At 43.0% G+C, this 22,518-nt stretch overlaps 1 protein-coding gene across 1 annotated transcript; it reads right to left on the reverse strand.

The window, feature by feature from the left end:
• Nucleotides 1-274: 274 nt before the first annotated feature.
• Nucleotides 275-22,228, reverse strand: smad6b (SMAD family member 6b). Its single transcript, XM_015964382.3, has 4 exons — nt 21,213-22,228; nt 19,006-19,062; nt 17,238-17,315; nt 275-983 (listed from the first exon to the last, which is right to left on the reverse strand). The coding sequence occupies exons 1-4, from the start codon at nt 22,009-22,011 to the stop codon at nt 442-444; spliced, it is 1,476 nt and encodes a 491-aa protein (XP_015819868.1). The 5' UTR covers nt 22,012-22,228; the 3' UTR covers nt 275-441.
• Between the last annotated feature and the right edge of the window lie 290 nt (nt 22,229-22,518).

Here is a 22,518-nt window from a genome sequence, read left to right on the forward strand (position 1 = left end):
TTGCTGTATAATTCAAGTTTATATATACATATATATATATATATATATATATATATATATATATATATATATATATATATATATATATATATATATATGTATATATATATATATATATATATGTATATATATATATATATATATATGTATATATATATATATATATATATATATATATATATATATATATATATATATATATATATATATATATATATATATATATATATATATATATATATATATATATATATATATATATATATATGCCAAAGTGCTTTTTCCATTTTTTGTCCTCTTGTCCATATACACATTGCACCATACATAAATAATTACATTGTAAAAATGACTCATTATTTACAGGTATAATATATATTTCATATAATATATAAAACTTTATATTAAATCTAGGTAGATGATATTTGGGATAGTTTGTGAGTGTTATCTATGGTTGTTGAGGAGAATCTCCAGCCAGCAGGGGCAGGAGGTGATGAACTGTCTTGAGTAACAGGGGCCCCAGCCCTTAGCAAAGCTGATGCGCACACTGTTGGGGTCATAGGGTCCATCCAGGAAGTCCGTTTCCGTGGAGTGCCTCAGGAGGCACGAGCGCTCATAGTCAAACACCTTGATTGAATATCCTGGCATCACTTTCCGCACTACCAAAGTCCTGCTGTTTGGCATGTCCAGTGTCGGCGAGTTGACAAATATGGGGTGCTCGCTGCGGTTGTACGCCCAAACACCGTCTGGTTCTTTGCTGAGAAGGATCCCATAGCCGATTTTGCCTCGCGTGCGCTGAACGGTGCTGCTGCGGTGATCCAGGTTGAGCTGGCCCAGACAGAAGCCTGTGCCCTGAGGTAGATCGTAGAAGATACTGACAGAGTGCTCGTACACTGTGTAGAGGCGGCCCACTCGAGTCCGGTGCTCCCAGTACGCCACATTACACCAGTGGCTCTGCTTTGGGGCATCGGGCGACATGCTGGCATCTGGAGGAGACACAAAAACAGCCCTTAAATAAAACATAAACAAAAGCAAACAGAGCTGGTAAAGAAGAAGGGTTGGGTTTGAAGAGATCAACTATCTCTTTTTATTGTTTGGAGCAGATGTCCATTCTATAAAAATGCTAAAGGGGGTACTGTGTTGCAACCTAATCCTTGTATGAATACCATTTCATGCATGTCTGGCCAACACACACACACACACACACACACACACACACACACACACACACACACACACACACACACACACACACACACACACACACACACACACACACACACACACACACACGAGGCTATTCATATCCAGAGGGTGTAGTGAGGTCAATCCTATATAGACATGCCCTGCCATGCTCTGTCCCAAGAGGGCGCTGTTAGGCTCACACACTGACCACCCAGCAGAGTCAGCCTCTCACTCAGGTGGTTTCATGTTTGGTCAAAAGAAATGTGGACTACAATAGAACCTGGGGTCACCTGGGACCAAAGCCCTGAGAGGCTGGAATAAAAAGAGAGAGTTAAATGTAATAAATACATACAAATCTGGTACTTTTCTTTTTATTTTCTTTATTTTCTTTTTTTTTGTTGTTGCTGTAGAACAAAGCTGGCATGTTGCTCCTATGCATCTCTGCCCAGTAAATCAGCTCCTTAATTCAGTGTTCATGGCTGCAGACTGTGAATTCTTTTCAGTGACAGCCCTCAGCACTCCAAAGTGAGTTACTGCTCCCAAGGTGGACTTCGATCTTCATTGTACAACACACACACACACACACACACACACACACACACACACACACACACACACACACACACACACACACACACACACACACACACACACGGTGGTGGCTACTCTCAGCGACTTCTATCTTCATTCATACACTGCAGCTCGTAAAATCAGTGCTACGGAGAGAAAGAAACAGCCGGTGTGGGAGGAAGAGAAGAACTGAAATGCAAAGCGAATTCCATGATCTCACATCCGTTTCTTTACCCTCCACTCCTGGAGAGTAAAGAACCCCCTTTTTCGTCTTCCTTGCATTCCAGGAGTGGGGGGTGATGGGAGAGGGCCAGGCAGGGGGTCCCCCTCCCCCTCTGCCCTGCTCTTCCCCCTGCTGCGGGCCCAGGGACGGCATTCAGCTCCCTGACAACTTAGCACAAGCCTGTGACCTGCTGACCCCCCAGCCTTCATGCTATCAGCTCCCATTAACTCACACACAGAGTGATGCCATTATTTTGCTTCAGAGAGTCTATTGGCACAGAGGATTTAAAGCTTGGGCCTGTGGCCCCATTCCTTTCAGTCTCTCTGCTCTCAGGGCTTAATGACCGCCTGCCCCATTAACAAACGCCTTTAAGGTGCAGAACTGTGGATCCACACAGCAACAAAACGCCTCGCTCACCTCCCACCCAACCAAACCTTTCTGCTGAGTGACCCACACTAGTAGAGTTTATACAAAGATTAGCAAAAACTTTGACCAGACTTGCACAGACAAAACGCCTGCTGATTCAAGGCACTCTGTGATGGAGGGGAGGGGAGGAAAGGAGCGACTGAGTGAGTGGGGAGGAGGAGTAGAGGTGAGGTGGGGGAGCTACAGACAGGCTCTCTGTGTGTTTGCGCACACACTGATGGCTGGATTGACCCCCTCTCTTCAGGGGCCCCAACATGCATGTGCCATTAGTGAATTCCACACTCCAGCTCCTCCAGTTGGAGCTCAGCTTTTACTGCAGCCCAGCTCGGCCCGGCCTGGCTGCACAGACCCTAGACCCAACCCGTTTATGGCCCGCTGTTGTCTCAAATCAAACAGAGCCCACACATCAAGGTAAACTCACGTTGAAACAGTGAACACAAACACAAATGGTTAACTTCTTTGTTCTGGATGAAAAGAATGACGCTGTCAGTTGTATCTGGTTTACAAACATAACCAGAGCCACAGCAGACTGGGAGGACTGGGAGGCAGCATAAGCAGGACAAAAGGCTGAAATATATTTTACGTTAAAACAAGGACAATGAGCTCACCGGCATCATGCGCAACTTCCGTGTGGACTGAGGGAATAAACAGGCTAGCACATTTGTTGCTTTGGGGTCAGGTTTTGAATTTTAGCTGAAAAAACATCTGAAGTGAGGAAACTTCAAATAAAACAACATCACCATTCCATTCAGTAGCTCCAACTCACAAGTTACATCACAAGTGTAGCACCATAATCTGATACAGATGAAAGCTGGAGCAAAGCTCAGAGCTGAACTTACCCAAGTTCAGACACGAGACAAAGAAACAGAGGGTGTGTCTTCCTCCCCTCGACCACAACACGGACGCCAAACTCAGACTCCGTCTCCTACTTTAAGAAGATCTTCTCAGGGTGGAGCGATGACGGCTGGGAGCAATTACTGGAGCGCTGCATCCATTTAACCCTGCCACCTTTTAACAGCTCAGTTTACCCATTAGAAAAGTAGTGCATGTTATTATTGTTATTTTATTCTCAAAAGCCTCTCCTCTTAGTGTCAGTCTCAGTTGTTGGACTCTGCAACAGTACGGGATGCTGCTTTTCCTGTTGGTGTGACCGGAGCACACAGAGGAGCTTATGAAGCCTAATGTCTGACAGAGTCAAACTCAGCTGTTAGATGTCTTTGTTAATAACAAGAACCAACATATTTAATGAGTTTGTAGGACACAAACTTCATCTTAAAGCAGCATATTGGTGTATTAATATGACTAAAAGTTCTTTATTGGTTTAATATGATGGAATTATGTTAGAAATATTACAACACAAAGTCAGGACGACAGAGTCTAACAAGGAGTGAGGACAACAAGGGGTTATAGCTACTGATGTCATTATAGCTCTAAAAAACATCATAACTTCATGTTTTTATAATATTGTGCAGCTTTGTGTATTCTATGTAGAAAGATAAAGGTTAATTACCAACGATTACCAATGAAAATGAGGAATTTGGACTTTATAGCAGGACACCTTTGTGTAGCCACTTCTCCCATTTGATAAAGTTTGAATTAGGGACATTAAATACATTAAAAATGTACTTTTCATTGTTTGATCAACCCTTCTTGGACACAGCAAACACACATAAATAAAAGAGGTCCAAGTTGAACTTGAAAAATGATGAAAACACAGGAAGCAACAGCATTAAAATGGGTAAAATGTTCTCGCTTCTTCACCTCGCCCATAATAAATATCACACTAGGTCCAGTAAATATATTCAGTTCATCATCCCCTCTCTAGTCATCACCTCTACAGTCTTTGGCCGCAAATCCTTCCGCTTTGCAGCAGCATACGACTGGAGCAATTTACAAAACACCCTTAAACATGTAACTTTGACACCTATTACAACCTTTAGATCTAAACTTCTCCAGATTATAACTGACTGCTGCTCTTGTTGATCACCCAGATCACACTTATTTACACACACACACACACACACACACACACACACACACACACACACACACACACACACACACGCACGCACGCATGCACGTACGTACGCACACACACACACACACACACACACACACCCATTCAATTCCCTGTATGATGTAATGATTCTCCTGCATGCATGTGTATATGTTCTTTTATTTGTCAGACCCAGATTCAAATTTTCTAATGCCTGTTGATAACCCATTACGTCTGATCTGTTATGTGTTTATCCATTTTTTGTTGCAGTATTTTTATTTATTTATTTAATAATCATAATTTGTTTTGCACTTCCTTCCAAAACCTCTTGGCAAGGTCAGGTTTGTAAATGAGAACATATTCTCAAACATTTTAAATGGTAAAATAAAGGTTGAAATTAAAAAGAAAATAACAATAATAATAGTGGAGGGAAGCTCCTGAAAATATGTCTAGTGAAACTTTTAACTTCCAGTTATTTTTAAGTATAGCATTTAGTATTTGCTTAAAAAACTATGTTTTTACTTCAACTTGAGCGAATGTTTGCATCATCCAAGTGATTCAATGATCAAAGTCTGCAGCACTGCTCACCCTAACCCGGGGGTCGGCAACCCGCGGCTCTGGAGCCGCATCCGGCTCTTCCATCCATCTGATGCGGCTCTCTGTGCTTGTAAAATAATGAATGGATATTTAAATAAAATGCTTTATATTTTACTGCATTAATTTTACATCTGTATGCCAATTCTAAATGTAAAGATTGTCTGCGTAAACCTGAACAGTTCCAACCCGGTCTTACTGTGAGACCGGGTTGACGCGTCACGCTTGTGCGTAATCATATCGGCGCTTTCTGAGCTGACGAGGATGTGAGATTCTGGGATTCTCCTCAGACGGCTCCTGGATGTGTCGCCACATTGGAGACAGGAACAAGCGCTATTCAGCCAAAGTTTCATAATCAGGGAACACTTTCTAAGTGACAAGACTCGCTTCAGTCGGAGGAATCTTCCCGCATGCGCTCTGGTTCTATGACGCGCTCCAAGCCCCTCTCCATATCTTCAGCTCGCTGTGAACCGTACGTACGCGCTGACAGCGAGCTGCGCTGAGCAGTGTCCAGCTCAGATGTTCAGATGGGAATCTTTTCTTGAGTGATTTAGCTACATCTGCGATGTGTGAAACGAATAAAATGTCAGTTCGTCTGCATGCGTCGGGGTAATTCTTTCTATTCTTTCTCCGTCAAAATAAACGGTTAAATACGGGAACTATCCGGTCAACACAAGCCCTGCTTTTAACTGTTCTGTTTTCTTGTGAAAATTGTTGCAAAGAGATATAATTTAACTTGATCAACACCAGAGCCAGGCGCACTGCACCGTTATCTCCGTCACTATAAATGAGGGAAAAACAAATTGATCGGATCCTTTTCTGACCTTCCCCACCTACAAAGTTTAATTACAACGATCAAACGTGACAGAGCCTGGATTTGTATTCTGAACAGTCTAAACATGTTTTAAAAAGAAACGTATGACAAAAGTGGCACCTGCTCAGTAAAACCACCAACAGGGTGAAAAATATCAACATATTGTAGGCAGAGACGGGCTACAACTTCTGGATCCATTTTATATAAATCGTTTTATTGATTATCGTCTTATGAAAGATAACTTTGACGTACACGAGCGACTGGTACTGGTTGCTGTCACCTGTTGTGATTGGGTAAAGCAGCTCTCTGCTGTCTGAGGGTAGGCCCCGCCCACAACGCCACAGCTGCTGTAGCTCCCAGTGTTTTCTTTATTGTGGGAAACGGGTAATAATGGCTCTTTGATGGGAACAGGTTGCCGACCCCTGGGCCCTAACCTTAAAAATTAACACCAGAGAAGATCAGATCAATGGAAGATTGTTGTACAGTGCCCTCGAGTGTCATGAAATGCACTTTTTGAAATAAAATGTGTTATTTTTACGCATATGTGTATTTATAAAGATCTTTAAAAGGTTATACTGTGTTAACCCTTACCCTAACCCTATCCTTAACCTATTCCTAACCTAAAACTAACCTAAGCCAAAAGTTAATTCCCACTATACCTCTAAAACCATTAACACAATCAACAAAAAAAAAAAAACCTTACTCATTTGTGAATACATATACATAATTTAAACACACCAAAACACAATAAGTCCTAACTTCTTTCCACATTTCACAAGAGAACAAATGATACACGCCACATAAAAATGTTCCTGCTATGGGTTTCTATCACTTACAGGCAATTCCACATAATTACTGTTTAGTACACCAAAATGGGGTTTGAACATTTCAATGGCAACTCTTGACGGTCATCCAGTAATGCTTTTAAAGACAGCATGAAAAGCAAGAGGAGGTGGGTGGCTGCAGAGAGAGAATCAGGAGAGAGCTGCCCCAGGGTAAACACAGCTCTGCAGCCTTGGAGTGAGATGAATGGGAGGCCGAGTGTCAGGGACAGGCAGACAAACAACAGCTTCCCCTCCGTGCTAACATCTCTCCACCAGGCTTGGGGGGCCACCCCCGTTAGACTTCATCTTCCTGAAGCACAAGAGAGGGGGTAAAGATTTGCAGCCATTCCCAAGATTCCTTATGGAATAATCTCTCTGACACAGGGGAAAGGAGCACAGAAGTCTGTCATGACGTGCCAGGGACAGACTCTCCTCCAGCTTTTAGACTGCACCAACCAGGTGGGCCTGAAGCCTCCTGTTCTGAGGACAGTATGGGTTTAATTCAGTAGACAGCAGCTCCCACGAGCTTGCGGAGCAGGACGCATTTAGGCTGGCGTCTGGACTATCGCTGGCATCAAAGTCGGCTTTATCAGACAGCCGTGCTCGCTGGAGCTGCTGTTACATGTCTATGGATTTTTCTTCCTCAGGTCTCTGGCCTTTCTCTGGCTGAGACGGAGCAAAAGATACACAGAGATATAGGCTGAGAGAAACACTGTGGGAGCACCAAGAAACCGAAACCAGTCACCAAACCTTTCTGGTCACAATGGGAAAGCTTTACATTGTCATCCACTTCCTCCTCACTTTTCCTTCTGTTTCTGTTTTGGGATGACCCAGTGAGGGGGGGGGAATGTGCTATGACCCAGATTGCAGATAACTAACAGAATCCATAAATTAAATCAATAAACAACAGAGGGTGTAAAAAGCACAGGAAGCTAAGGAAGGTATTATGGCAGTGGAGCCTTGACACGTGACAGAGACCTCTGGTTTTATGCTACAAGTCTCCTTTTTTTTCCAGGGAAGAAAACACGCTGCAGATTTCCTTCAAGTTTCCTCCAAAGCGCTGCGGTGTGTCAGAGACACAGAGCACAAGTGATGTCGGTGATCCAAGTGAGGCCTGCAAGACTCTTCCAGAGCGAGTTAAAAGTTCTGTGAAACCTGCAGGGGTTTGTTCGTGGATGTGTCATATCTACAGGCAGCCTCACAGGCTGGCCGAGTCAGAATGAGCACTGAAAGCAAAACACTCAGTGAACATCCTGCTGGGTGGCTGCGCTCTTTCACCTCCTCACACAACCTATCGTTTTGTGTGTTTTGTGCGTGTGAGTGTGAACGTGTGTGTTGAGGGAAGCTTGAGCCAAGTAGGCTGGAGCACTAGAGTAGAGGAGACCCTGTACATTCCTGAACCCCTCCCTCCCTGTGCCGCCAAACTTCCTACTCGTGTTAGCGATGTGCAGGGCAGCAAGAGGGCTGCTTTCCGTCTTCTATTTTTTTTAACCAAAACGTAACCTGTTTATTCAACAAAACGAAAATAAGCACAAGGTAAAGAAAATTACCTAAATCGATAGTTAAAATCTCTTAAAGAGGGGGGTCTGTCATTAGACTATGAAATGTTAACATTGCACTTGTAAGGGTAAGGGTTAGGAGAAAAGGATATTATTTATATCTAATTACAACAGGGCCAGTTGCAAGGTGGATCAGTGATGTCTTAAAACAACTCTAATTTAAAAACGTCTCAAAGTATTTACCTAAACCTTTCAGGTTGACCCTCAGACGTTAATTGGAGAAGTTTCAAGATGGTTCACATGTAGGTTAAAGGTTTAAAATGAGCTTTTGCATTTTTCACATAACAGTAATACACTTTCAAACAGAATCAACTAGTAGTTAGCTTGTCACTCTTTTCAAATGGAGTTTGTTCCACTCCAAAGCAGTAGGTGGTGACATATGCCCTTTCATGTTGGCATTTCTGGTTAGTTTAGAGAAACACAAATAGTAAACAAACGCTGGTGGGAGTGAAGCAGACGCAGTTGAAACAGGATAGGTACAATGGCCAAAGGACTGGACAACAACAACAACGTTAAAGCACGATTTATTTGGTACATACTGTGCTGTTTGATGGTGTTGCACGTATCGCTTTGTGGCAATGATATCAACAGAAGGCCGCTTACACAATCTCGTCACTTCCGAAAGGCGAGCATCCAACCGGTTCGGTGTGGCTGACCCGTTTACTAAGGAATTCATTTCCTAACGCATTATCTGGGTGCTTCAGCTTGATTAGAACCAGTTCACCTTCAGCCAGACTAATGCATTTACATGCATTAAAAACGACTAGTCATTTTAGGGCAATACTTTGGTTTTCTGATGTGCATGTAAACGCACTGACTGACATAGGCCAGGCTGCCACACAGTTAGTGCCACTGGTCCTTCCAACCACCACTAGATGGCAAGGAGGGTGATGTGCCTTGCCCAAGGACACCAAGTACGGACAGAGCCTGAGTTTGAACCAACTACCTAATCATTACAGAGCAAACTCCTGACCTTTGAGCCACATTGGCTCTGGGCACATTGTGACTAGCAGTCAACTTATCCGTCTGATCAGAACTAATTTCTACTTTTTCAAACTGAGGGTGTTCAAAGAGCCATCTACAACAGGTAAGATTCATTCTTTCATCAGAAACCCACGTTGAAAGATCTAAGCCTTCTGTTTAGGCTAGCTTCTATTTCAAAAGTACACTGAAGGTTTGGTTTGAAATTAAAAACAACATGACACTTTATTATTACAATTTATATTAGTCAGGCTAATTTAAGGTGAGAGGTTTAGGTGTTTTGTTTCCACTGGGGGGCAGCCATGATGGACAGGGCTGCCCTTCATACAATGGTTTTCTATTGATTGGCCCAGTGGATCAGAGTCAGTGAGAAGAATGTGTTCTGTCAGGATAATGTGGCACCAGAGTTTCTGTTTCAATCACAACACTTGCTCCAACTGTAACCCATACCACCGCGAGCATCCAGGCACCAGCTCCCCAAACAAAGACAACTGTTTCCTCCATCACCGACAAGTCAGCCCGTTCACAACAAGAAAGACATTCAATAAAAATGCAGGAGTGAACACTACCAATTATTCATAAAGCCCTTCACTGTCAACATCTGCAAAAAAAAAAAAAAAAATCTGAGGCAAAAGGGAGGCAGGATTTCATTAGGTCAATTATGTGTTGGCAGGCACAGACAGGCGAAGAGGGGAAAGCTTTAGCCAGACCTCTAATCTAAACCGTACCCTGAAATGCGACAGCCAGACTGCACGTACAAAACCACACTGCCTAGACTTTAGAAAATGTACACAAATAACAGATAAGCAAAGCACACATGACAAAAGTAGATATACTTTCCCCAGAGGAACACCGTTCAGCATGTTTATAACTTGTAAGAACTACTAAGAGAGAGAAAAAAAACAGAACAAGGTTTCCTTTGTCAAGATGAACTTAGATAAATGATTTCTAGTTGGGTTTAAAATGCATTATGTTCAGATCAAGCCTCTGAATGATGTCTTTCATATTTGGCCCCATGTTAGGAAACAGAAAGGACCTAAAGCTTAAAGGCAAGTACCGGTAGATGATGTTCATGAGTGGAAAAAAGTGAAAAAAAATACAAATAAAAGTTTCCGCATCAGAAATTAACCATCCAGGGAGATCACCAATCAGCTGAGAGCTGTAAAAGGTTTGTGTAGAGATGTCAAACGTCATCCGGATTCTGCTGTTAATCCACACGCAGCATTCTGCAGGCTCAAAGAATGCACTAGCTATTCAGAGTTTTAAAAATACTGACCACCATAGGCTTAGCCACAACTGTCAATGCTCCTCTGGGGAGGAGGGGAAAAAACTTTAATCTATTTTTGCCACCAATCGGGCCACAAGACTAAATCATAGCTGGCCAAGGCCAAGTATCTGGATTAATAATTGAGGGTGAAATGGTCAGAAAATAAAAAGTGCATCCACAACTGGCACCACCTACACGTGTCCACGCCAGGCGACACCAGGCGAACACATTTACAGGAGGCTGGACTCAAACGGAGCATTGTTCCCTCACTCGGCTTTGAGGGGAGGTGCACGAAAATGCTAAACTAACAGTTGGACATTCCATACATATTTAATGGCATTGCACGCTCTTTATTTGTTGCTGTAACCCTGTGCCCTGAGCTGAATGAATGGCTCTATTGGTGGAGGCGAGTGGTGCTCTGCAGCGGGAAGAGGAGGAGGAGGAGTAGGAGGTGGAGAAGATGGCAGCAACTCAAGTCAAGATTAGCTCCTTCATTTTATTTACTAAGGTTTGAATATAGGGCAAAAACACTAGCTCACTTCCTGTTATTTCTACCAACTTGACATTTACTTCATGTGGTGAAATGAAAATCTGTCTTGCCTTTTTTCCCTTCCAAACTGAGAACACGTATGAGTCTGGTCATGTATGAGGATTTGTCCTTATCTGTGAGCCCTTGAGATGTTAGCCAAACACCTACCAGCTCTGGCACTGCTCTGGCTTGCCAAGCACAAACAGATAAATACCCAGCTCAGGAAGGCTAGTTTCTGTTGACATGTGAGGGGGTTTTGGGCCTCTCCAAAGACTGCTTTAGATTAGTACAGCTTTCATGCTGCACGTAGAGCAACGCGGACCTGCGTTGGCAGCTCTGACTGAGAATGTATTCTCAAAACATATCAGCGTGAACACAGAGACAAGTGGACTCTCCTCTTCATGTAAGTGACTTTTAGATCAGAAAAAGTCATTTTTTCACTGTAATACTCTGCAGCATGACTTTGTAACATGAAACTAGGTTACAGCTCATAAAACAAAGCTAACAAAACAATAATAATAAACAATATTCATGAAAGTATCAAACCATAAGACGTCTACTGAGGTTCCTTCCTAATCAAGCCAGAAAAAACAGCACACAATACAGTGTAACAATGCTGAGAAAGGGAAAATGAAAAATGGCCTTATCACTCTTATCAATGGCTCTTTTTTTGTGTGTGTGCTTGCATTACGTAAGGGGAAACGGAAGCTAGCCTCCCAGTACAGGAACGGATACTTGAGACGAGGACTGTGGGTACAAGCCAACATCACCACAGGGCGAATACGGTGCAAGACCCTCCAGGATGTGCTGTTAGAACCCAGTTTGAACAGAACTCTGCAAACTGGACATGACAAATGGGTGAGGAGCGTCCCCCTCGAATCCCCCGAGATGCTGGCCTTCTCTTTAACATTCCTTGCTCTCTCCCCGCTGTCAAAGGGGCAATTCACCGCCTTGCACTGCTACAAAACCCAGGCAGCCTTTTAAAACAGGATGTTTGTCTGAGGCCTTCTTCCCCTCAAATAAACAATCCGCAAAACCTGATTTCAGGAGGCAGAGTGGAAGCACTCGAGTCACATTATTTCCACATCCCGTATCCTGGAGCATTCGGGCTCCTGAGGGAGTGTGGGCGGCCAGGCGCTGGGAAGGCTTGGGGCTGTGGTAGAAACCTGAGGCCCTGTGCCAGGTTTCAGGGGTGATATGAGTCCGTTCAAGATCACTCAGGAGTCTGTTGGGTGGAGAAAGGGGTTCCAGCCTAGAGGATGGAGGGGGACTGCACAGTTGATGCATGAGCAGCAGGATTATTAAAGGTATGTGTCTTCATAAAGCTATCCACAAAATTAAAAAAGGGAATGACAATTACTTGCACTATTCAGATACATTTTAAGGGTATTATCTTTTGCAAATCTAACAACTGATGTCTACAGTAGATTTGCTTTGCAGTTAGATCTCAGCAGAACAAGAATCACATGCTTTCAGACTCAGATCAGCGAGCACTGCCCTAGTCTAATCTGTTATAATCAGAAGAAACATCACATGCCTTGATTGGCTGTTTAATTATTCTGTGCATTTCCACTGTCTGTGACACTCGGGAAACAACGTGAAGTGCGGTCATTGCCTCTTCCTGACAGATGGCCAACTGTGATTAGTATTGACTGCACAACTTAATTTGTTTACGGCGTGTAAATGTATGCATCAGGATTTGTATGAAGTTATTGAGGGAGATAAATAAGTCTTAAAGACACAAACAAAAGCATTCATGATGCAGTGCAATACTTGAGCAATTTCTTGTTTGATTTTTTAAAAGTTTTCTTAATGTTACTGGATATTGTCATGTTCTAGAGAAGGGGTATGGAACCCTGGTCTTGGAGAGCCACTATCCAGCACGTTTTAGAGGTTTCCCTGCTTCCACACACCGGGTATTAATAAGCAGGTGATTAAATGGCTTCTGCAGAGCCCGAGGAGCTGCCGAACAGGTGAATCAACTGTGTTACAGCGTCAAGGCATACATTAACCCACTAACTCATCTTGAAGCATCTCCAGTTAATGTATGAGGGTCAAACAAGAATGACTAATGTGATAAAACCATGCAAGGGGTTGGTGATCGGAAAGAAAAAATAATTGAAAAAGAAAAGGGGAAAATTGCTAACAAATTGAGATGTAACTGAACAATTTAGTGGCTAAATTGCAACACAATTGACCCCAATATACTAGCAATCACTCTATGGCTTAAGTGACCCACGCAAATGTCAAATGTTGCAAAAGTGTAAGAGTGAAATGCGCATTTTTCTCATTCTAAGACATTATGGAATTGCCAAAATATTAATGACAGCACTTTACATTTGCACATCAGCTGTTGTGTTTTTTCATCTTCATAGTCACATAACTCTCCATATGCTGGCTGTTGTTCAATACTGACTTTGCACACATCTACATTTGTCTCCAAAATTTTGCAGCCCAGTGAGATACTGGCTTTAGCAAACCTGCCAACATCTGCAAGGGGAAAATGGTAGGCAATTCCCGTGGGAGTCTAAGTTGTGTATTAAGCAACAAACACGCCATTCATGTCTAGAAACATTAAATCTACTTTTTCTCTGCAAAAATGTGAACATTGAGTCACATCGCCCTGCATGCCATCTTGTTTCTTGACCTAACAAATCAGATTCCCACCTGTGATCTCAGCTCGCACCGATGGCTCGATGGCCATTAGGGTCAAAAATCCCTGATAGCACAACCTCTGGAAAAATAAAAAGCACATCAGACTCCCTTTCTGCACTGGTAACAAGTGAAGAGGTAAATGTGTAAAACAATGTTTATGAATGGCGAAAGTTTTGTAACCGCTTGTTACAAATCAGTAAACGCATTCTCTCCTCACGGGCTCCCGCAGGAGGAAACATGGAGTCTAATATAGCATCGCCCAGAGACTTAGACCCAATCACAACACACACTTCCATACATGTGCCTTTCAATTGGGCGTTCCCGGCCAGGGGTGCAAGTGGGGAAGTTGATCGTGCCCCTTTTGCACCCTTGATCCGCACTTCGCTCAAGTCCACATCGATGCGAACTTAGATGAAGGATATTACCCACAATCCATTGCTGCGAGAGAAGCGAGACAAGTGCCTTTTCTTAAAATATGTATTTTCAAATGAAAGTAGTTCATTTTAGGATGATTAATTTATGCTCTGAATTTTTTAGACAAAGCAGCAATGAATGTAAATTTATTTCAAATAATTTTAGTTTGTTTATTTGAAAGTTGTTAATAAAGTTTTTTCTTTTAAAAAGTATCACAGCGACCAGCATCCCTGCATAAGTTGCAGTCGATGACCCAATGCTCCCTGTCCCAATTTGGCAATTACTTGCCCACTTGTGTACCACGCACTCGAAGCCTTACTGCACACTTCCTCCAAGTCCCCTTTGCTGAAGGTATAGGGCGCAGTGCGAGTATTGGGACTGGGACTTAAGACCCGCTCCCGTGTACTTTAGACCCGATTTATATGGTTGTATGTTACGAAGTTGCCAAAATACTTTTAATAACTGGGCATTATTTAATTAATTTTCAACCTTTTAATGGATATATCCAGAGATTAATGGTAAAAACTACACATTGTCACTTTAAGGACACAATTTGTGGCTGATGAATCCAGCCATGTTCTGGTTCACTGCATGTAAATATTGGTAATGTGGAAGTTACTTCATGCAGTTCACAGTCCAAAAACATGTCCTTTTAACAGCAGCAGCTGGTCAGCTGTGACAAACATAAAGAGCCCCTGATGTCAGAGACAATGTGACAGACATAGAGTCAATGTGTTTAAACACCCCCACAGGCAGTCATACAGGAAGCAATGAGACCCGCTTCAAAGGGCTTCATTCTCACAGCCAACACCACCGAGGCCCCGGCTGTGAGGAAAGAGGTGTGCAGGAGGGCAGCGCCAGCAAAGCCACATTCCCTCACACACTCAAGTGCATTCTATCTAGGGAACAGAGCTGAAAGTAGGGCCCGCTCATCACAGACAGCCCAATCGGTGCTAGTGTTGTATCACAGCCAGCTTTAAATAAAACATTGGGAAAGGTCCAAATATCTATGACCCCACAGGATGCAGAGGTATTAAATATTACACAAGACTTTAACACAGCACCACAGAGGCATCTCAGGAATGCATGGATAGTGGTAAGGACCTGATAACTTTATATGCAATCAAACCAGCTAGCTTCACACCACAGATTAAGTACCATGTGCACATATTAGAAATGCACTTGTTCAAATTTCACAGAATACACTGAAAAGCTGTAGAGCGAGCTTATCCAGCACGCCGACCAGTTCCCATCCTTTTTCTCTACCAGTGTGTGATGCAGAAGAATGCTCTCTGGGTATTTTTGTTTCCTCAGGTCAAAAAGATTCTAGTGGATTTTTGGACAACACCCCACCTAGCTAATGCAACCCCCCCCCCACCCCCACACACACACACAGACACACACACACTTGCTCTTCAGAGGTTTTACTTGTTCCTGCGTAATGGGCGGAGTCTGGATCCCATACAACTCTAGTTACACTCTCTCTGCTAAAGTGGGGTGGGGGTGAGGGGGTTATTCATTGAGAAAGTTATCTTGAGGTCAGCAGCATGTTCAGCTCAGATTATGCATTACAGATCTGAATACACAGTATTTGTTTTCCTGTTCTTGGTCTTTGAATAGAAGCAGTTTTGAAAAACTGCAGCAAAGTGTCATGATCATAAATAATATGTCGATCAGATTTCTTGTTTGTCAAACTTCCCTGTTTAGGAACAGCAGAGAGAAAACTAGGGGTACAAATGAGGTCAAGTTTGGAAAACACCCCTCAGAGGGAGGGGTATTTTATTTCTCGAGGCCCTAACGCCGAGCGTGTTGTGACCAATGTGCTGTGATCAGACCCGGCCTGTGCGAATAGCGATACAGTTGGAAGAAACCAAAGCCTTGCACATCTAGATCCTCCCTCACCAGAATCTCTGAGGAATTGTGGTGCGCGCTCTGACAAGCCCCTCATTTGTTGACTCAGGGAGTGTCGTCGGGCCATGCTGAGGTGGTGACAGTCTGTGTGAGTGGGAGGGGAGGAGGTGGAAGGGGCTTCTGCTGACTGAATACTTCTTAGCAAGGTAGCAACCGTTCAGCTTCCAGGCCCGTGAGTCGTGGCAGACCCTTTTAACAGGGAGAGGCTAGTCCATGCATACTCCACTATAAGGGCTCTGACTGAACACATGATACCCTAGCATGAAGTTGGGGGGTGTGGGGCCATGCTCACCATGAGGAAAGAGGATGAGAGTGTTTCCACTTGCTTCTTTTGGTGTGACCACATTCACAGCAGCGGCCATATTCCGAACCCCTCCCTTTGTTCTCTTTTAAGCTAGGCTACATACGAGTAAAGGTTTAGGTGTAAGCGTGTGTGCTTCTGAGCAATCTTGGATCTCATTACAGTTTCAAATATTTCTGAAAAAATAAAATAATACTGAAAAAATGGGGACGCCGCCTGTGCTGGAGCCAATGCCGACGCCCCTCTTTAAAAACCTCTAGTCACAATCAGACCTTTATTTCACAACATCAATGCGTTTGTGATGCTCCAGAACTTCAGAATTTAACTTTGCACAGCACATCATCTTTTATGAGAGGATATAATTTTTTATACATTTCAACACAAGACTGAAGGATTATTTCAAAACTATGATTTATAGCAATATTCACTCTGTCTCCTAAATGGAAATACCCTTAATTTAAAGCTAAATACTCAAACCCACAAAAAGTTCTAAGTTTGAAGAACTGCATGGAATCAAAGGACATAATTATCTAGAAATTAAAACGTATTATTTAGCTATAACTTTATTCTGAGAGGAAAATAAAGTGTATAATGTATTTTTATAAATGTTTTGCAAATATCAGTCCTTCCTACGTTAAATAAGCACACAAATGCTAGTTAGTTGATCATTTTACCAGCCCCTTTGCATCAGCCAGCATGAGTGCATGTTTTGACTCCAGAACCTGTGTAAACATCACCATTCACTGAGAACAACCATGCAGACAGCAGCTGACCATTCAAACCGTATATTTCTAAAGACAAAAGCCGTTTCTGCCCACTATGTTTACATTTCTCAGGCTGATGTTCTTGTTTGACAAATTACCTCAGTATTTACCAAACCGGCTGCTCTGGGTTGATAACCTTTTTCAGTAATCATTAATCTCTACTTTGGTTCAGAAACATTTGGAAGACCTTGTTTTGAGGCCAAGAACAGTTGTAAAAACACACCCACCTGAAAACTCCCCCGGTGTGATGTTTGGTGAGCTGGCTGCCTCGCTTTCAGTGTAAGACAAAGTGGAGTCAGACAGATCTGCAGGGAATGACACAGAAATCAGCTCCTGATCAAGTGGTCATGCCAAAATGTTTCCCCAGTACTTTTAGAACCAGCTGATGACCCCTGATGGCAACCCCTGTTCACTTTTCATTCCAATATAATAGGATTTTTTTTTTATTCTAAACAATAAACCCCACCAAAGGCTTCACCACACAGTTAATGACCTCGTAACCTCACTGGCAGACTTTTAAGTGTTGACATCCTCTCAAACACAGCCAGAAACTTTAAACTGTACTCAGGCTTTTGATCCAGTAGTCTCCCACTACAAACAGCTACAACCAAAACCATTCAAACCAACTGACTGTAGTGGTCCAAACAAAAGATAAACATTTGAGCTAAATTATTGATAAATAAAGGTAAGAGATATGCATTATAATTAGTCCAAGTGACTTTGAGACCCAACCTGTGGAGATTATTTCCCTAAATTCAAAGAGATGGAAGTACTCACTATATATATATATATATATATATATATATATATATATATATATATATATATATATTTTTTTTTTTTTTCAGTCCTTCCAATTTGCTTCAGTCTGGTTTTGCGATTACAAAAACCAAACTCTCAACAACATGTGAGTACAGGACTGGCAAAGATGGTTTCTAAGCAGGACATATTCTGGGAATCACAATCTTCCTTGAGAGTATAGTTATTACCAGATTTCACTTATAAACAGTGTTTTCTTTTTAATGGTCATGCATTTAAGAAAATAAGTTGTGTTTACCAGATCCTCCAAGCAGCAAAGAACACCTCCGCAACTGCTTACTGCTGGGTGTTCTTGTTATATAAGTGGTGCTTTTTTACTCCAGACATGATTCATGGATATAAATTGTTTTTAACTGATCTATAAAAATATTATCAGGTACCTAAAAGTGTGTTCAGCTTTTTTTCTCCAACTGTAATTCAACCTGTGCACACTTTTTTATTTAAAGGTGTGGGAAACCCATTTAATCGATTTGTTTGCAGTGGTTTCTAGTAGGAATTAATGCCTTGTAAGTCATACCCTGGGGGGAAAATATACCGGGGCACCATTTTCAGGAACTAGTTGTTAACCACATCATAGCTGAGCTTTAGACAATGGTCTTATTTCCTGATATTTGAACATCTCGCTCCGGATTGGATAACAGCAACGCGACTCTTTCACTCACTTCAAAGTTTATGTTTTATCTCCACAAATAACAGCATGGAGGTTTTCTGCTGTGTAGTGGTGTTGCTAATGCTAATGGTTAGCTTCTACTTGCATGCTAATGGTTAGCTTCTACTTGCTAAGATGTTATCCGCTGTTTCCTGGACGCTAAACCCACAACACCATTCCCCATCACGAGTCACGATGGGTGAGTCCATTAATACTTAGTGATATTGTGATGTAGATCTGTCGAGCTTTTCAAAACCAGGATTTTCACCAAACCATCACTGTCAGAGGCTAATGCAGGAGATAAGTGTAGGAGACTGTCATGTTCAGCCTGCATGAAAAACTCAGAGCGACTGATTATAATCTGGAATAATTATTTTAAAAATGTGTTTTAAGTGTTCCACACCTTAAAGTCTTTGCACTCTTCCAAATTAAACAAGCATGATCAATTAAAAAAACATTCATAACCACATAAAATACATGGAAAGACTTCAAATGTAACAGAGTTTATTATTGTTTTTGTCTCTTACCCAGTGGCTTGTGTTCTTCGTTAGGGGAAAGCCTTGAATATGGAGGAGGAGGTGACTCTGCACACAAAACAGTAATATAAATATCCAAATTACACAATGAAAAGTCTTCTGTAAATCAAAATCTTCAGTTAAACAGAGCAGAATAAAGCAGGACGTTAAAGAATGTCGGATGAAGACTTCTAGCTCTGCTTCTTTGCGTACTAAACTGTAAAGACTTGTGTTCTGACAAGACAAACTTGAGTATTTTTATAGTATTACACGCATTACATGCATACCACACGTTGAATGAGATTCTGTTTGAAGTTGTGATCAAAGTCTTTCATAAAAAGGGAAAAGGAAGAGGACACTCATGCACAACTTGACTCAAGCCACAACAGTCGCGTCAACACATGAGACAACAGATCAGTGTCAAGAGTACCAGACTTCTTCATAATGTATTTGACATCTTTTAGTTCACAAGCTAGTTTAAAAGCTCATAAAACCAACAGAACATTTGCTCTTCTGGTTTAAGCATGTGAACAGCAGATAGTATAAAAGCCACTGCCTCCAAACAGCTCGACTTTATCTCATAAAACAGGACTGGAGAGCACAAGGGGGACAGCACAAAGGAGAGAAAAGTTTGTGAGCATGCCGTGACCTCGTCTGTGGGGGGGAGAAATGGGAAGGAGGCAAGCATAATAGCAGCGGGTCTTTTAAGAGTGGCGGCAGTAATTGCCAGGATCTGAACTCAGTCACTCAGATACACAGCGAGTCAGTCTGGCGCCAGCAGTATGCAAACTGTATATTATCACCACTCCTTCACCTAAATAGCATGAGGGGACCTCCTCGGGACAAAAGGGCTTTTAAAGTGCAACTTGAAACTGATCTCATTCGAAAAGTATAAAGCCTGGCCAAATAAAAGGGAAAAGTTTCTGTCCAATTCAAGCTCTTTGCCTGTGTTAAAACTCACACGTAAACAAGTCAACCTGACTGCAATTCAAACCGCTTTCTTAGACGTGTTTAGAATTTGGTCAAACCCAATCTTATTCTGTTCAATTCAGGGACTTCTCCTCCATTCCCATTTACAAACATTGTCAGCAGCAGTGATTAAGGTCCACATTCAATGGCCTTCTTCTTCAAATAGCGCGAAAGAAATACCAGCTCTATCTTGCCACGCATGAGCGCATGTGAGTTATGTCCACTACGAGCCTCAGTCCCAATATGGGGTTCATGCCTCTCTCTGCTTTACAGCTCATCATCTCGGAGGTTTGAGTCGGGGAGGAAGATCCCACAGCATGGCCTCCAATCCACACGAGCAGATGGAACAGATTTATTCAGCTCAAACATCATAATTCTTCCAGAACTGACACATTTGTGATTAAGTAACCAAGAAAGCCAAAGGCAAACAATGTGCCTTTGGCCTTCCACAATATGGATCCCAATAATTTCTTGCCTCATGTCTTTTGGAGTGCGTGTCATGGGGAGCATGGCTCTAATAAATGTGGATGTTATGGAAAATCCTCCACCGGTGCCAGTGAGGTGACAGAAATACTGATGCTTGCATCTTCACACACGAAGCCAGGCCTCGTCACGGGGGGTCAGCGGGGTTGAGTCGCCCAGGTTTTCCATCACGGGCCAACCCCAGCCAACATTTAATCTCTTTAATATAGGTCAGGGAGGTTGTGCCTTAGAGATCTCTCTCTCCCTCCCTCTCTCTCTGCAAATAAACCGACCTGTGGCAGCAGGTTCAAGCCTTAGAATGAGTCTAATAGTTCACACTAACTCAAAACAGTTGTAAGAACTCAAAGCAGATGTACTGACCAACACTTATTCACAACCACCAATACTGGCTGCTAGATTTCACAGTAAAAGTGCTTTGCGAGTAACATGAACACTGATCTAATAGGTCAGCGTGTGTGATGCGCTGTTATGACATAAAAGTTAGTTAAATAGAACTTTGCAAGCCTTAAACTAGTGATCACCTCAAATATGTGCCATGTTAATGTAAACAGAACTGTCATCAGACATTATCAATATTTTGACATTTATTCACAAATATGGATTAGAGCTGTTCATAATGCCATTTTTCCTGACTGTTGTAAATATTTTATAGCTCATGAGATGTCCGTTTGTTTTGTTATATAAACTAAAAACGTCATCAGTGTCTTTATGGGGTGTTTTTTGATCTGTAAAGAAGCAGAAGAAGGTTGTGGTGCTGATGTCCTTACCTGGGCCACAGAGTCGGCTGTAGTGATAGGGGTTGCAGCACACTGTTGGACTGTCCGGAACCCCAAAGCTCCTGCACTCACACAGCAGTTTGAGCTGGGCTGACTGTTGCAGGTCGGGCCAGCGGTACACTTTACACGCCAGCAGCTGAGGGGACGCCACATGTCCGCCCAAAATCAGCTCTGTCCTGGAAATCATCACACAGTCGCTCGGCATGCCACCCCTGGACTCCACCGCCTCCAGTAAAGTATCCAGCGCCCTCTCCTTGAGCCTCTTCAGGAGGGAGTACGTGGCTGATTTCAGCTCCTGCTCCAGCACCGCGCGCGGCATCGCCTCCTGCGCCTCGGGAGAGCCGCTGTCTCCTCCTGGTCCGAGGCTCCTCAACATGAAGTGGCAAGAGCCAGGATCTCTGGCGCCCTGAGCCGTCTCTGCAGCCCTGAGCTCGGAGTGGTCCCGGTCAGTGAACAAGCAGCACGTTACTGTCCTGCACTCGCTGTCCTGGATGGAGCGGGGGCTCCCTCGTTGCTCCCGGACGCACATCGCACCCGCATCTTCTTGGTCCGAAGCGCCGCTGCTCTCCATGGAGCACACACCCCCCACGTCCCTGACTACAGACCCGCCAGAGGGGGTCATCGGTCTGAACTCCGTTTTGGGAATTTTCTCTGGGTTGTTGCAGAACAGATCGTCCCTACAGCCGTCTCCGGTGCTAGTTTTGCCATTTCCATCTCCCCCTTCTTTATCTGGGATCAAACGGCTTCTCCAGAGTCGCCGCACAAGACCTGAACGTTTCGTCCTGAACATACGACAACTTGAATATCTATTAGGTTTTTTGTTATTATTATTTAACGGATATACCACAGATTATTGTGTCTTTGCAGAACATTAATGACGGTGACAGAAACGCCGTGCAGTGCTTGCACAGCCAATTGGAGAGCACTGGTGGCGAAACCGCAACATTAGAGTGGAGGCTATTTTGTTGCATCTAGAGTAACAAAAGCATGCATTAAATGCAATGCAGCATTCTGTTCAATATGCATGCATTCGGCCGATCAGACTGTAAACAACCAGGCGGGTGGAAGCGTGTTTTCTCCAGGATCGCTGCGGAATGGATTGTTTGTGTTTGCTAGGAGTGAATAAAACAGAAAGTCACATAATCCATGTCGGTCAGTCTCAGCCTGAAACAGATTCACTTTTAACGGCTTCAGATCTGCTTTTTGTCACCGGTACAATTGGTAGCATGTACTTCAATGCGATTCATTCCCAAGAAGAAACAAAGTGCACCAAAATCCTTGCTGTCTTTTGGAGACG

Source organism: Nothobranchius furzeri, chromosome 4, assembly GCF_043380555.1.
Source record: "Nothobranchius furzeri strain GRZ-AD chromosome 4, NfurGRZ-RIMD1, whole genome shotgun sequence".
In the NCBI taxonomy this organism is placed as follows: Eukaryota; Metazoa; Chordata; class Actinopteri; order Cyprinodontiformes; family Nothobranchiidae; genus Nothobranchius; species Nothobranchius furzeri.